The sequence below is a fragment of the Amblyomma mixtum genome, chromosome 2 (genome assembly GCF_055824585.1).
Source record: "Amblyomma mixtum isolate Tamu chromosome 2, ASM5582458v1, whole genome shotgun sequence".
NCBI lineage: Eukaryota > Metazoa > Arthropoda > Arachnida > Ixodida > Ixodidae > Amblyomma > Amblyomma mixtum.
Window position 1 is genome coordinate 262,978,668 of NC_143013.1, and position 16,610 is coordinate 262,995,277.

The following is a 16,610-nucleotide window of genomic DNA, read 5'->3' on the forward strand; positions in this document are numbered from 1 at the left end:
GCTTTTCGTGGGAATGAAAGTAAAGGCACAGGGGCGGAGCGTCTGTAGCTGTGCACAGGTGGCCACCTCGCACAGTGTGCGTTTTTCGCTCCATCATAGGTGGCACCTTCTATGAAACCGGCTACTTTTAAACAAATCGTTAACTTTTTATGTCCCTCAAATGTTAAAAAAGCAAATTTGTTTGAAATGTACCCCAAGTAATGAGTGTTAGGAGAATACTAATAACTGCAACAGGGAATTGCAATCACTGTGTAGAAAAAAAAAAGCTTTCGGCTCTGTAGCCTTGGCTCTATTGCCAAGAAAAGTTATCTCCAAAGTCACCAGCAAAAGCCACACTAGCAGGAGCAAGGCAGTTGACCTCAAAATCACGGCAATAGGTCTGCACCATTGAATGGAGGGTCTCCATTGTGGGACATGTGCCCATTCATTCTTGATTGGTATCAGGACAAATTATCTGGAAGCCCATTGATCTGCTATACATGCAGGTCATGTCTATTTAATCTGGTGAGCATTTGGCACAACCCAGATCAATTTTCTGTAGCCTAACTAGCATGTTCAAATCAACAGTAAAAGGTACAGTGCACAGTGAATCTGCTTCATTTCTTTTGATGTTGACTGTTTGCGAAACGTCCATATTTTTCCCCAAAATGCATTCTCGACAAAAATGCTGCAGAGACTTCCTGGGTAAAGTGTAGCCTATACCAAATAAAATTCGCTGAGTAAATACAAACGGTTTATTCAAATTAACAAGCTGCTTGTAGCTGGTTAACTGTACATGAAATTTGCAGTTCTAAGGAAGCTTAATATAAAGAACAGATCATTTCAATGACTGTGAAGTTATGCCACTAGTGAATGGTACAGTATGTTGCAGTGACCAGCTAGCTTGTAGCCCCACAATCTGAATCAGTGTATGAATGCAACAAACAGGACAATAACAAAATATAGTGGATTCAAATATTCTATCAAAGAATCATTCAAATTTGCTTCGTCTTCACTGGAAAAGCAGAAAAAAAAATGCAATAAGAATGTTTCAAAACAAACTTAAGACAGATACGATTGGCTTCACTGAGCCACAATCATTCTGTGCATGTTTGAGCTACATCTGGAGTTTCCTTGCGAACCAGCACAATGGGACTAACATTGAGAACGCTTGCGAATTGGGAGTACGCAATGCGAAAATCCCCTTCTTTGATCCGAACATACAAATTATCGTAGTCAAGAGGTTCTACTGGCTTTCCATAGTAGGAGAATCCTTCTTCTTGAGTATTGAGGCTGGAAGCATTGCTCTCATTTTCTGATTCACTGTCCAAAAATTGAATACGCCGCCACCCATGCTTTACTGGAGTGCCTATGTCACTGCCAGAGCTGACATGGTCATCAGTGCCGTCACTTGCTTCACTGCTTCCACTTGCAGTGTCTTCCTGGGCAGAAACACATCTGCCAGAGTTTCCACCTGCTGCAGTATGCACGTCTTTGTAATTCTTCTCCATCACAACATTGGTGACATCGTCTAATTTAGACATATCTAGTCTCTTCACTGCCATTGGCAGTTCAGGGTGAACAGTCTTCTGGTGTGTTACAAGAGGTTTCAGTAGCTTGTAACCCTTCAAGCAATGGCCACAATAGTAGAATGGCTTGCAGTCGTTTGTGGGATGTTGAACTTTTTCTTCATCTTTCTTCAGAGGCTTCTCACGACAACCAGCTGGTCCACTTTGGTTACATTTTCTGCCACCTGACAGCTCAATGCCTGGTTTGTTGCCATGAGGACTCTGCACATTGACTTTGCTTCGAGTATTTGCCTGGTCTAGTTGCTTGGTCTCACTAGGTTTGTGTGCTTGATTGACTATGCCCAAATAGCCTGGACAATCTTGTCGCTTTTGCTTATCAGAAGTGACATTTTTTTTCCCCAGTGGGATGGGTTCCAAACTATCAAATTTTTCAAGATAGATTCTCTCCTTGTAGTGAATGTCCTGGTCACCATCCTTTGCACAATGCACTAGCAAGTCCTTTTTCTTGATGCGAGAGTAGTGTAGTGCGGTAGACAGTGAAGTAATATGACGGGAGTCCACTCTTGCATTAGGTTTAGTTGTGGTAGCCATGTCCACACTTTTCATTTCAGCGTTATCTTGCACCCCATTTTCTCGGTCCAGCTGTAATTGCTGAGTTATGTCTTTTACCTTGTTGTCTTCAAAGCTCTTTACTAAAAGTTGTAGGCCTGAATGGCAACGCTCATGGTGGAGCACCATCGGCCTTTTCTGCTTGTAGCACTTCTCGCAATGACCACAGAAGTACTTTACACCATGACCCAAGGACATGTGTCGAAAATAGTCCAATGGCTGCATGGCAGCATGGTTGCATAGAGTGCATATATGCATGACCTTGGCATCATGCAGTTGCTTGTCTTCTGCCTCGAAAGGAGACTCTTCACTAGTGGTGGCTTCATCACAGCCCCCATTATCAGTTTCAGCTGCCATAGAACTAGCTGTGGAGACAGTTCCTTCGTCATCAGCAGCTGTGGCACTCTCCGGGAGCAAGTCATAGTGCTGATGCATTTGCATAATGTGGCTGTCAATACTTTCTTGACTTACACCAAGGAAAAAGCAGCTCTTGTATATGCAATGGAAAAAAACAGTGTGACAGTCCACCATGTGCACAAACAGGTCATTCACAGAGCCATTTCTGAACTGCACGCATCTGGGACAGTCAAAGCCAGAATCCTGGGAATGGTTCTCACCAAGGTGTTGCAAAAACACTGCAACATCACCAAACACAGCACTACATTTGCACCCAAATTCTGAGGATTCCGAGGCTGGGGTAACGGAGTTTTCCTCATCTTTCATTGGCAGGTAGTTTTTTTCAGGCATTTCCATTTCAACTTTCACACAAAGACTAGGCTTTTTGTTCACAGCACTTTCTTCCTGTTCAATTTTAGGATCGTGATCTGCAGGAAGACTTGTGAAATTGGGAGAAATGCCATCGTGAAGGTTTGATTTTTCTACGAAAGACTTGGGAATTTCTTCACCACGGCAAAATATCCTAAAGGGCTTATCTGAATGGCAGCTGGTCATGTGGGCGACAACGTCCCAGTCTATGCAACTTCCAAAGGAACAATGAAAGCAGTGAAATGCATAGAAACCATGCATTTCTGTGTAATGGGCGACGACAGCATTTGGGCTGCACATTTTTTCAAAACAAATGTGGCATGAGAAGCTGCATGATCCTTCATGAGCTACTGAGAGGTGCTGGAAGAAGCGCTCAGTGCACAGAGTCTTGAAGCTGCAGTCTCCCGAGCACACATAGCTCTGAATGTGGTCTTTGTTGCAGTCAACTAATTTGATATCAAGTGCCACTCTGTCTTTGCACAAATACCAAAGTACAGTTCTTGACTGGTGTTTCAGTAGAGTGTGGACTCGAATGTGAGTTAGGGTCTGTGACCTGTAAAAGCACCGTGCACATTGAAACTTGCAAGCTCCATGCACAGTAACCATGTGCTTGACTACCTCTTCTTCAGTAGAGGCAACCTTGTTGCAGTAACAACATTGATTTGCTGGGTCGATGTGATCCCGTAGATGGTTCTTGAACTTGTCGTCTTCATCGGTGCAGAAGTCACAAGAAGCTTCCATGCACTTAAAGAACATCACAATACTCTGTGGGTCCAACTGGTTTGAAAATGCACCAAGGCTCTTGCTTAGCTGAGATGCAGTCAGCAGGTCCAGCAACTGTAGCTTTTTTTGAAGAGACTGTACATTTTCGAGGGAGCTCATGGCGGCCAACAGATGACAGCCAAAGGCACTTCTCTTCTTTCCTGTAAAAATGGGGAAGGGAGAAATGAGGACAGAAAAAGCATGTAAGGACACAGAAAACTTGAGAAGTGAAAAACCCAATATATCATTGGTGGCACAAGTTAACTCTAAGTGCATGACAACAGTGAGAACTTCTACAGCTATATTTCAAGCTAAAGTTAAGGCAAAATTTGCCGTAACCACATCATATGGATTCCTTTCTGACAGTCTAAATTTTACAGCATCCTGGGCTAGTCCATCCACAACGACTTATGAGGTACAATGCAGCCAAGAGCAAAACTAGGCTACTTTATGACAACAAACAGTGCAATGAGCTATCTTAGTATTTCTGAACTGTCTCTAACAAAAAGTGACTTGCTGGCCATGTTTCCCACTAGTAGCTGTCCTGCAACAGCAGCGTATATGCAGAGCTAATGCAAGTATTCCAACAATTTTGGCACTACCCACCAAAGAGTCTCCTACATACTGCCTTAATTTCTAATGCCATGAGGAGACAGTTCTCAAGTATTTTGCGATCTTTCATAATACGACACGACTATGCATTCAACATTGCTTAAAAATTTGAAACTTTTCACTGCACCAAAAGAAATGGTGCAGACTTAGCACGTTAAAGAAAACTGCACAAAATTAAAAATGAAGGCGAATGGAAAATGACTAAAAGATAACTTCGAGAAGACGTCCCATACACCTCCCTTGGATCCACCATGAACTCTGCTAAATATTCCGAATATACCTGTCAGCTATTGCAAGCAGTCAGCAACCGAGACATACCATCTTATACAAAATCACCCACTGTCACAGTGAATGGAGCTGGACAAGGAATTGGATCGCAGCTCCGCAGAGTGTAATTTTATAGAGTCTCATGTCCCCATTACTGAGGACATGCAGAAAGAGCGGGAACAAGTTTCCAGCGCTGCTGTGACATTTGCCATGTTAGTGGTCCCACACGTGGCCAGTGTCCAGCCGCAGCATTTAACTCGCTGGTGATGTGTGAAATGTAGCGTGAAATTCCGAACTACCACCCCCACCCATGCAAGGGCCCCCCTAACTTCACTGTCAATTTCACATTTCCGCCCCGTTCTGGGAAAGCGCCCCCTCCCCCGCCCTTAACACTCACCGCGCCCAAGCAACACTGGTCTGCCACATCCAGTCCAAGAATTCAATCCAATCCTGCTTTTCAAGCCATTCGCATGTTCGTTTGCACGTGCCATTTGTCGTTTTGTTTTGGCGTTGTGGAGTTCGCGATGCCGATGCATTCGTACACAGTGGCGAAGAAAGTTGAGGTCGTACAATGTCATCGGGAAAACGGAAGAAATGTGCACCAAACATCTCGACATTTCAAGCTTGACCGCAAACGGATACGGGAATGGGACAATAATTACGAGAAGCTGCTTCAGCAAAACTACTGGAGAGCAAAACTCGAAGAAAGCTGAGTAATGGCGCCCTAGTTTTCAGTGAATGTGTGGACGATGCGCTCTTCAAGCGGGAAAGAACAGCAGGACGTGCCGTTAGTAACCGACTTCTCTCTGACAAGGCTGTCAGAATAGCCAACAACATGCAGTTGGGAAACTTCATAGCCGTGGCGCTAGAAGACCGGGGTGGGCTGCAAGCGGAATGCTGTGAACTTTTTTTTTTGCGACTGACTTGGAGGAGTCTTTTGATGGTTTTGAGAGTGATTGACATTGCAATCATAAATCTTTCGTTCAATAAAGTTCATGTTCCTAGAGATAAATAAAATTTTGAATCCATGTGCACTGCGCTTTTTTTTTTCTGGCGGGAAAATGTCACCGCCATCTTGCATTTCGACGCCATTCCAAGATAGCGCCCCCCTCCCCTTCTTTGCCAGTAATTTCGACTTGCTGGAGGAGGGGGCTAGCTCGAAATTTTACGGTATGTGTATTTCGTATCTCGTAGGAGATAATTTCTGTCCGACCCGTAAAACCATGTGACTGAATGAATATGCCATGAGCTGCATGAAACAGAAGAGCGGGCAGGCTGAAAAGGTTCCACTTTGTAAAAATGCTGACTTTTAGGAATGCGGAGGAGCCAGTGTGGTATGGGACGTACAAGACTATTGCTGCGTGTTGAATTTACTCTGATATCGAGGGCAGCCTTGTGCACGGCTTAAGTTTGCCGACAGGCCAAGAAATTAAAGCTTAAAAATCTATGCGAGTGTGCAACTGCTGACTAGCAGGTGAGCCCAAGAGCCGTGCTGAGGGTGCCGATAGATGAAGTGCCATTTTTGGAGAGGTAAGCATTTCGACGTAACTTGTCATCTCTGTCTGCTGAAAATGACGTTACAACTGAACCTGGTGGAATCCCTGCACACCGCGTTGCTGCCAACTGGCCTAGATTTCGGGTCTTGTGCATTCGAAGCAGAGCTACGCTGCTACAATCAAAACTGCAAAACACTCTCACTGCGTGTGCCGTTGGTGTTGCGAGCGCATACAGTATTCGCTCGACCGTTCTGTCCCGTAAATAAGGCAGCTATGATGCTTTGCCTTTCTGCTGAAACACCGTCCGTGAAACTTCAGCAGATCGCGAAGTACAGCCGCTGGAAATGAGTTTCTGCAGCGCCAGTTTTAAAATTTCAGTATTTTTTGTTGCGTATCCACAATGTGTACTGCATGAGTAGCAGACAGTTATCAAGTGATATTAAAAGCTGCAAGTCGTGTACATTCTTGCGTGCAGTGCGGCCGGCCAGTTTCGCTGCATGGTTGCGGATAGGGTGGCCACAGAACAGGTAGCTTGGTTTTTAATAAGGGAGTAATTACTCATTGGCATCCACCCGAGAGCAGCCATACAGCTACAAAGGAAAGCTATACAGCTTTCTCAGAAACTTCGCAGTTAAAGAAAAATTCGTCCTGGTCCGGGGCTCGAACCCAGGACCACCGCTTCACCGTTTCTTCACCGCTTCACCGTTTCCGAGAAAGCTGTATAGCTTTCCTTTGTAGCCGTATGGCTGCTCTCGGGTGGATGCCAATGAGTAATTACTCCCTTATTACAAATCTACTCCACCTTGGGGGATTCCCCTAAACATTTGACCAGGTAGCTTGGTTTTATATCACGGCACAGGTTCTGCAGCAAACAAAGCGTTTCACAAAGAAAAGTGGACGTTGATGCATTTAGCAACATGCAATGATGTTATGGATCACTAACAATATAGGCCAGATACCTCACAGCATACTTGAGACTCGCAAGCTGGTGTGAACGACCACCAACATGGCTTGTTAGCCGTGACGGCGCTCGAGCCATGTGGTAGCGCGGCCTCAGGGAATACCTCCGATAGGCACCGTGCGCATCTAACTCCTGAACGACACACACGCCACTAGCGGCGGCGCGCGTCCAGAGTGACAAGGAGGCACACGCTCGAGACGGCGATGCTTAATCAATGGAGTGGCAGTGAGCAAAGCAGAATTTTGCGGTACGCTGGTAGGTTATTTCAGGCAAAAATAAACCTTGGAATCTTGAAATTTGCAATCTTTGCAACTAGCCCCAGTAGTAGCTCTTTAAACATTGCAAACAGAACAAGAAATTGCTGCTGCAGCAGCACTTACCGGAATTCACCTGGGGTCAAGTTTTACGTGCAGCTTCCCGACCGAAAAAAGAGATAACCCTCGTAAATTTTGGAGCTCTGTTCTACCCTCAAACACTTCATCCACCTCATTCGTTATTAATGAAGAAATTGTGACTGACCCTGTTCAAATATCTGATGCATTTAATGCCTACTTTCATTCTGTCTTTGCACGTGATAATAACATGATTCCATCTTTCAGTCTTCCTAATCATGATCATTCTATCTCAGATATCACGGTTAGCACTCTGGGCATTTTAAATCTTTTGTGCCTTGACACAAAAAAATGCGCTGGACCAGACTGTATTTCACACACCTTCCTTGCACGTTATTCCCTTTGGTCATCTCAATATCTCTCAAGTATTTTTCAAAAATCTCTTTCTACTTGTATTGTCTCTTCCTCATGGAAATTCACCAATGTACTCCCTCTCTATAAATCCGGAAACAAACAACTTCTTTCTAACTATCGGACGATCTCTTTAACTGCACATTCATGTAAGATCCGAGAGCACATTATTTATAAACACATTATGGAAGCAAATAATCTTCAGCCTAGAGCTCAACACGGGTTTCGTAAGGGGTTTAGTACAGTGACTCAGTTAACAGAATTTGCACATGACATTCTTCTCTGCATGGATGTCGGTAACCGAATCAATGCCATATTCATCGATTTCTCAAAAGCTTTCGACACCATCCTTCACTCTAAATTGTTATGCAAACTAAAAGTAATTCTCAATAACTCTCAAATCATTGATTGGATTGCCGATTTCCTCTCACACCGCTCCCAGTCGGTTCGCTTCAATTCTGTCGATTCTTCCTTAGCCGATGTAACCTCAGGTGTTCCCCAAGGCTCTGTCCTTGGCCCTTTGCTATTTTTGATCTACATTAATGATTTACCTGAAAGTATAACCTCAAAGATCCGTCTGTACGCCGATGATTGCGTACTGTACCACACTATCAACTCTGTCAATGATCACCTCCTTCTGAATGAGTCTTTTGGTATGTTCCGTGACCGGTGCAATACATGGCAGATGAACATCAATTTCAGCAAGACAGTTGTCATGTCTTTCACTAACCGCCTAGGACCTTCTAATTACGACTATGCATCACTGCAAAGGGTACATGAATATAAATATCTTGGCGTCGTTTTCTCTCACAATATGACATGGTCAAAACACATCGATTACATCACAGCTAAAGCTCTTAAAAAGGTAGGTTACTTGCGGCACACAGTACGGGATGCCAAATTGCTCATGTACGAAAACTCTAATTCGCCCTATTCTTGAATACGCTTCTGATGTTTGGAATCCATACAAGCAATGAGAAATCGATCAAATAGAATCTGTACGACGTAAAGCTGTCAGATTTATTTTCCGCCGCTACGACTTTCATTTTTCACCCTCATCTGCGATGTCTTCCCTAAACTTAAGCCCGCTCGCATCCCACTGGAAAACTGAGTCCTTAAAACTACTTCACTCAATAGTCCATTCTGCTAATTGCCTTTCAGAGGGTAAGCACATCTCGCTTTCAAGACCATCTGCAACCAGGAGCCATCACGATCTAATATCCAACCTTTGTTTGCCTGCACTAATGTTTTCAAATACAGCTTTTTCCCCGCACTGTGGAGAGTTGGAATTCTTTGCATGGTAACATTCGTGCATTATCAATCTATGATATTGCGTCGGCAATTGAGCCGTAGCATTGTATGTTGTTGTTTTTCAGTGTTTATATTTGTGATGCTTGTATTGTACCCTTGTATGCGTGGAATTGTTCCACATTTTATGTACCCACTCCTGCTATAGCCCCTAGAATGGGGCTGCAGTATTTTCAAATAAATAAAAATAAATAAAATAAACACCTTTTCCTTTCATTGCGATTCCCTATCACACAGCTGACCCTGTGAAATATCTTGCAAAGCTAACAGGTCTTGCTCCGTTTTCTAAATTTTGAGGTTGGGAAGAAAGTACTTTGTGTGCATGAAAAAAAAAACAAGACAGACATTGTCTACTCCACTCGGTAATGAATCATATTCAAGCGCTTCAACCGGGCACATTATGTGCCCCTTGCCGTGCGGCTGCTGAAACACAAATAATTTCTCTCCTTGCATTTTTTTTTTAAGGAGCGCATAGTAGTAGTACAAGACCTTTATTCGGCTATAATTTACAGGCTGAGCATGTCGACCGCCTGGGCGACCTGAAGTCGCTGTTCTTCCTACCCTTCAGGGCCAAGGCAGTCGAGCCAGGTGGTGATGGATAAAGAAGGTGGGGGTAGGAACAGAGCAGCCGGGCAATAGAAGAGGCAATGGGCCAGGTCCGCATAGATACAGGGGCAGTTGGAACAGGAAGGGTCCGACCGATAGCGATAGAGAAAGAGGCGAGACGGGGTGATAACAGCATTCATTTGGATGTGCCGAAGAAGGCGAGCCTCCAGCACCGTGGGTGATGGATGAGGGGGAGGGTAAATGTGTTTGTCGAGGCGGAGCTCGAGGTAGACCTCTTTTATGGTGCGGCGAAGGGTGAGTCTCCCACCGTCCTCCGAGGGCTTGGGCCAGGGGATCAACGGTGCCCGGAAAAGTGTGTCGCGGGCGAGCTGATGGGCCAGCTCATTACCATCAATCCCTGAATGCCCAGGGACCAAGCGGAGGAAAATGATGGAAGGCTGCAATGCGGAGACCGCTCGTTCGACCTCCTGTTGGAGAGAAGGAGTTAGGGTTTGTTTCTGTATGTGGTGTATAGCGGCTTGTGAGTCGGAATAGACTGTGTACTCTTGGAGAGAGGGAAGGAGGGCAAATGACTGGAGGGCATGCGCAATGGCGAGGACCTTGAGGGACAATGCATCCGGAGGGTGTAGATACGGCCCGCTGGTGTGGGTTCCAGGAATGGGGAGGTGGGAATGGTACAGGGCGTAGCCGCAGGGACCTCGAGGAGCCACGAAGGAGGCATCCGTGTAGGCTACACCCTGGGTATCAAAGAGAGGGGAATGGTGCTGCGCGGCCGCATGACAACGGTTGGAATGCAGGACGGGGGACACGTTGGTCGGGAGGGGAATACTTTCGTGAATGCACTTTCAATTTTCGGCTTTCAGATAAAAGCGAAAGGGGGGGCACAGGATTTTGTAGTTGTCGCGCGGCATGCTACTGGCCATTATGTCACGTCATACATAGTAATCTCTGTCTAAGTTTAAGACTGCCTTCCTTAGTTAGTTATGTGCGGAATCCTTTGCTCTTTCCAATGAACTTTGTACTTATGGGTGCTTATAGAGAGCTCAGCCAGGTTCTCAGGAGCTACTAGACATGTTTTTCATATATTTCTGCTTCTGCATCTGAGACACGGAGACATATTCACATATATATTTTCATGCATATCAGGGTACGAATTCAACTTCCTCCAATAAACTCAAAGTACAGAAACCTTACGGGAAAATGCCGTTTTTTAAATATTTGGCACTGTCTCATAGCTGGGGCATTCGGGCCGCTCGCTCGTCCCATTCAAACAGTTGAATTAACAGTGCTTTCTTGATTCTTTTCGCTAGTAGGCAGGTCTTCGCACTCTTCCAATTCTTCAGCTCGTAAAAGGTCACTCAGGTCGTATTTAATGCCTTCAAAATGGTTGAGCACATATTCCACCTCCAGTGGCTTTGCATTCCCCAAAAAGACAAACATGAAATATATAGCCTGAACAAAATATCTTGGAACCATCAGTGTTTGTCTTTTGTCTTACCACGCAATGCAGGATGCCATGAGATAAATTAACTTCATACACATGAAATGTAAAGATTATCACTGTTCGCGAGAAGGGGATTTCATATGGGGTCTTTTTTTTAATACCTTCTAGTTTGTCTGATTTTGGCACCTTTAAAATTTTGGGTACACTTTCCTGCAGCTCGGCATTTCCCATGCTTGAAGGTGACTACCTTTCGACAGTGCGTCGCTGCGCTCCAAAAAGCTGCCACAGCAACGGCACGTTTTCATTTTCCTGCAAAACCTGACTTGCAGCTGCACGCTGATTCGATCAGGTGCCTGGTCAGTGACAGTTGTGCAAGAAAGAGGAGCCGTTAAAACTTGCCTAATCGACCAACCGAATATTCCTTCAACATCCTTCGTGAAGTGCTGGCCCGGTGCATTGCACAGACATGCACGATGCATCGGGCCTGTGCTTCACGCCTGTCTTCCGTCAAAACGTTTTTCACGTCGGGAACATGACAGTATTCAAAAAGCTTTGCCTTTAGCCAAGTCTCTTCCTCGCAAAAAAAAAAAAAAAAAAAAAAACTTGTCAGCCCAATGGCAGACGCGCACGTGTTACCATATAGTCACGAAAAATCATCTGCTACGGCGCGGAGCCATCTCACTCGGGATGCCAAACTGGCCGTTGGTGGCGCTGAGCGCAGCTTCATTGGTGGAGGCACCTGGCGGGTGCACAGTGCCTATTAGGCACCCAGCGCATCAAACTCTGCAGCGACGCATGCACCTCTAGCGGCGGTGAGAGCACCCGAAGGGAGGGAAGCGACAGTGATGGAATAGCATTTTGTTTCTTTCTGTCAACTATGAAGCCTAAAAAGGAGTAACACTAACTGCTGTATTGTTGGCTGCAACAGCACTTGTCACAATTCTCCAGGGACCAAATTTTGCTGCTTTCCGACACGACGCAGGTAGCACGAACAGCGAAAAATTTGCACCGATTAAAATCGTTCGTTGTCAGAAGTAAGCTCTTGTTGCAATTATTCTGCGTGGTTATTTTCATCACACATGCATTTGTTGTTCTCCTGAAAGATCTATAAAAGGCTGCTGTAAAGATCTATAAAAAGTTAAAAGATTTATAAAAGGTTTGGGGGTGCAGTTAAACCTATGTTCCCGGCTTTGAGGGCCGTGTTACTGGGGTCCTCTTCTTTCTTTTTTGCTCAAGAGAGCTATGCCGCCACCGAAGCGGCGGCGAGTTCTGTGTAGTGTCCATCGTCTTACTAGAGGCTCTGGAGGTCCGTGGAGAACTCGCGGGTGTACGGTTTAAGAGGCCTCCCCGACTGGGGGAAGCCTTGTGGGCGGCTGACTAAGGGGCCGGTGGGCCCTTTTTCAGGGGTGGCAGGGCAGCCTTAGCAGCATCTGCTGGCAGCGGGGATAACCCTGCCAGAGGTGTTGCCTGGGCAGTGGCCAAAGGCAGGTGTGGTGCTCCGCCCCTGCGTACCACATCCACGAAGTTTGTCTTTGCCGTAAATGCAAACGGGATTGTTAATGCCAACTTTTACTGGCTTCTCTGAATGTTATGTTTTCTTTTGTTTTCAGCGTTATAATTTCATTCTCATTTTTCTATCTTGGACAAAACCTGGAGTAAGCACGGTGATTTCCTTTGCAGTTGGCACAGTAGAGTAGTAGTAGTAGTAGAAAACTTTTATTTAGATCTTTTAAGAGATTCGCGGATTCGAAGCCTCCGTCGTCTTTCGTGGCGCCGGCGACTTGAGGCTTCTCTTCAGCAAGGTTGGGCCCCTAGTCCAGGGCTCCACTGAGTCGCGCTGCATCAGTAGCGTGCCGCACTAAGGCCCTTTGGGCCGCGAGCTCGCTGCTGGTGAGCCGGCTCTCCCATTGCTCCGCACTCGGGAATTCGTGTTGGTGGAATGCTTTATTTCGTTCGCACTCCCATGTGATGTGGTATAGTGTGGGTGTGTCGCCGCACCAGGGGCAGTTTGCTCTGTATTGTGTTGGTGACATCTTGTTATAGATGTACAAGTTGAAAACCACTTGCATGTTAGAGATCACCAGGTGGTCGAAATTATTCCGGAGACCTCCACTATGGCACCTCTTCTTTCCTTTCTTCGAGTCCCTCCTTTATCCCTTCCCTTACGATGCGGTTCAGGTGTTCACCGGGATATGTGAGACAGATACTGTGCCGTTCCCCCCCCCAAAAAAACCAGAACACCACAGCATTGCAGTTCTCAGTTGCATGAACTTTCGTGGCCCATTTCACGCAGGTTTTGTGACTGCGGCAACTGTTCGACCCATGGCCGTATCTCCGACAGTTGAAGCATCTGCGGGGGTTCGGTATGTATGGTCGGACTTGGATTTTCAGGTATCCCACTCCTGTTGTTTTTGGCAATGTGCATGCATAGAATGTGGGGATAAGGTGCTTAGTAGGAATTTTTTTGTCATCTTTACAGACAGTTATTCCCTGGACACTGACCACGTTTTGGTCAGCAAGACCATCTAGCACTGCTTTTTCTGTGATGTGGAGAAAGCCCGAGTTTGAGATTACGCCGCAGATGGTATTTAATGTTCGATGTGCACTGACAGTCACAGGGCCTTCCCCAATAGAATGAATGTTCAAGAGCTTTGAATACTGTGTTCCATTGTCAAGTTCGAGTAGTAGGTCTCCACTGGCTATTTTGCTCACTTTGTATCTTAAGCCAAGGGCATCTGTGAGACATTTTCACACTAGGAATGGGGACAATAATCGGGCTTGTTTTTTTTGGACTTCAGAGTGAATTATATGGTATTTAGGAAAAGTTTTTTTGTTCTTTGCACGAAATATGTCGTGACTTCGGTCGGCCTCCTTTCATTGGGGCGAGGCGATCGATTTTTTTAACAATGAGAAGACATAAAATGGATACGTTGTTCGGCCACAGTGCCAACTACCCACCATGGAGCCCAACAAGGGGATGGGGTAGGAACTTTGAAAAAAGCCCTGCCCACGCCAGTTGTACAATGTAACTATAACCACTCATGTAACTCTGGCTTGTGACTCATAAGTGTTTTGTAGTTTGCTTCAGGACAGTGCGAGTATATGCGTTATTCTGTAATTCAAAGGATGTTTTTGTATCTAGTTGTTTCCATTCTGTACACCGCTTTTGTTTTTGTACTTGACGGGGAATGGGAACTAGTCAAGCTGCTGAAATCAGCTGTTTTTTTTTCCCTATCCCCCATGTTCATGTAGAGCATAAATAAAGATTTGATTTGAAATATGGCGTAACACAGGGCGGTTAGCCCCACAAGGTTAACCCTTGCCACCAGGAAAAAAGGAAAAACCAAGACGGGAGGAGGAGGAGACAGGAGAGTTGTGAGAACGGAACAGGAAAGTGGTAGATGGAGGGGACGATAGGAAAAGGCGACTGCCAATTTTCCCCGGTCGGGTCAGGCTGGAGGTGCCGTCTACAAGAAGCTGGGGGACAAAGTGGTGTGTTGCCTCCACTGAGGGGCCTTAAAGGTCCAAACGCTTGGCATCGGCTCAACCACCAGGATCCCCTTTTCCCCGGACACAGCGATGCCACGCACAGCTAAGCGCAGGTGCTCGGGTCCGTGGTGGCGTAATGCTCACCATCATCCCCCTGCAAGGATATCCCTATGGATGCTCAGGAACCCGTGGTGTCGCAACTCACCAACATCTGCATGCAGCAGATGCCCCTGCGGGGGTCATCATAGGTGCACTGTGAAATCAAAACTGCTTCGACAACATTATTTGACATGCATCCCTACGGGGTGCTGACCCCCACGGGGCGCGAAACTGAACACTGGGGACGCTGATTGCAGCGCCGACGGTGCTGGCGCCTGGCGGGCGCACCCTACCAATGGAAGACCGTTGGCATGGAAAGTAGCACCAAACATAGAGTTTCTTACTATTACCTAGAGGGAAAGCTGGCGGCGCTGCACTTCAGCCACCATGGACACCCAAAGCATCATGGGGCGGTGAGCTACTTGTTGCGGCACAGTCGTAATTTTTCGGGAACCTGGAGCGGCACTACTAAGACGTTTCATTTCGAAAACGCTGTTCGTGTGCGCGCAGACGACTTTCGCGCGAACGCAGTGGGCAAAACCCATAGTAGTGAAAACGTGACGACACACGACGCCAATAAAAGGTTTCACTTTTCCGAAATGCCATTAAAAAACCTCTTATAGTATTTAAGCAACAACATCTTTTTTGAAAACATATATACTTTTAAAAACGCGCCTGTTAATTACGAAATATTAGTTTTTATAGCGTTCACTACTTGGCCAATAGGAGAGCGAGTCGTCTCTTATTTTGGGCAAACTTTGCACTTCAATGCTTTTCTGCTCGTTTGTTGCAATCATTAGACAAGATATTGAATGTTCGGACGTTTGTAGTTATCAAACAGCCTTATTATTCTATTATTTTTTGGCCAAAAGTTGCAGTTCCGCAACAAGTAGCTCACCGCCCCATGATGCTTTGAGCGCCCATGGTGGCTGAAGTGGTCTCGAGGGGTCTAGTGCCCCCGTTCAAAAGGGTGGCAGAATGCGAGCGTACCCCCCCCCCCCCCCCCCCCACCGTAGCCACCAGTAGTAGTCGAGGGGTCTCCATGCAAACTCCCATAGACGGGCTGCCAGCTTTTCCTCTAGGTAATAGTAAGAAACTCTATGGCACCAAAGAAGTGACTGCAAGGTCTGATCTCCGCACACAGTAGGAAAGGAACAATGACAGCCGTGTGTAGTGGGCCAGTTGGTGCAGATTCGAGACTCAAGAAAACAGCGCGTTCACACGTACCTATAATATACACCTCTTCTCCCGAGTCAACGCGTTGTTTTCTCATCGGTTCATTACAAGTTTTTTGTATCACGGTTATCTTCGCTATTTGAAAAATAACAACCACATAAAACTTACTCAGTTTAGCTTACCTAGTGGAGCCTCCAGCTATCCGAGACAGCAAGATGACGCAGCGTCTAGCACGACTACGAGAGAGACGCGGCCGGTGAATCGACACCCGCGGGCTGCTGACAGAGGCACACTGCGCTGTTGCTACTGCGAGGTGCGCCTGAAAGATAAGCACGTACGTATACATCTCAATCACACTTTGTTAACATAAACACTGTTCAATACGCACTACGTACAGACAAAATAGCTGTATCATACCCGAACCGGCCGAACACAGTCTCGCGACCCGCGCATTCACGCGATCCACGCTTTCACGCGCCAGTTTGGATCCTTGCGTCCTCGCTCCTCTTCTACCGTTGCCACTAGTGCCTCACGTTTCGTCAGCTAGGTACACCCAAACTCAATAAAATTTTGCTGCAAAATTTAAGGTGTCATCTACAAGCAGCTTTATAAACACTTCTTGCAATAAAATTGTGGTGTGTTAAAAAAAATAGTAGTTTTTTTTACTAAACGATGTCGCTACTACCCGCAAGTTGAATTGTTTTAAATGACAATTTTAATTAAACATTTTAAGTGACGTTTTGTGTACGGATGCAGAACTAATAGAGGACCAAAAAAAAAATAAGAAGAACTTTCCTATTAAAC

At 45.9% G+C, this 16,610-nt stretch overlaps 1 protein-coding gene across 7 annotated transcripts; it reads right to left on the reverse strand.

The window, feature by feature from the left end:
* Positions 1-720: 720 nt before the first annotated feature.
* Positions 721-16,370, reverse strand: LOC149363823 (uncharacterized). Of its 7 annotated transcripts, none has more exons than XM_089573768.1 (4): positions 16,224-16,370; positions 15,989-16,125; positions 7,361-7,393; positions 721-3,805 (listed from the first exon to the last, which is right to left on the reverse strand). In XM_089573768.1, exon 4 carries the CDS (start codon positions 3,762-3,764, stop codon positions 1,077-1,079), a length of 2,688 nt encoding a protein of 895 aa, XP_089429894.1. In that variant the 5' UTR covers positions 3,765-3,805; positions 7,361-7,393; positions 15,989-16,125; positions 16,224-16,370; the 3' UTR covers positions 721-1,076. The 7 variants fall into 7 exon arrangements, with proteins under 7 accessions (XP_089429894.1, XP_089429895.1, XP_089429898.1 ...); XM_089573769.1 differs by lacking the exon at positions 7,361-7,393 and adding an exon at positions 12,335-12,546; XM_089573772.1 differs by having other exon boundaries at positions 15,975-16,125.
* Positions 16,371-16,610: the final 240 nt, after the last annotated feature.

Excerpts from the sequence above, each read along its gene's own strand:
- LOC149363823 (XM_089573766.1), bottom strand. The coding sequence starts at position 3,764 with ATGAGCTCCCTCGAAAATGTACAGTCTCTTCAAAAAAAGCTACAGTTG.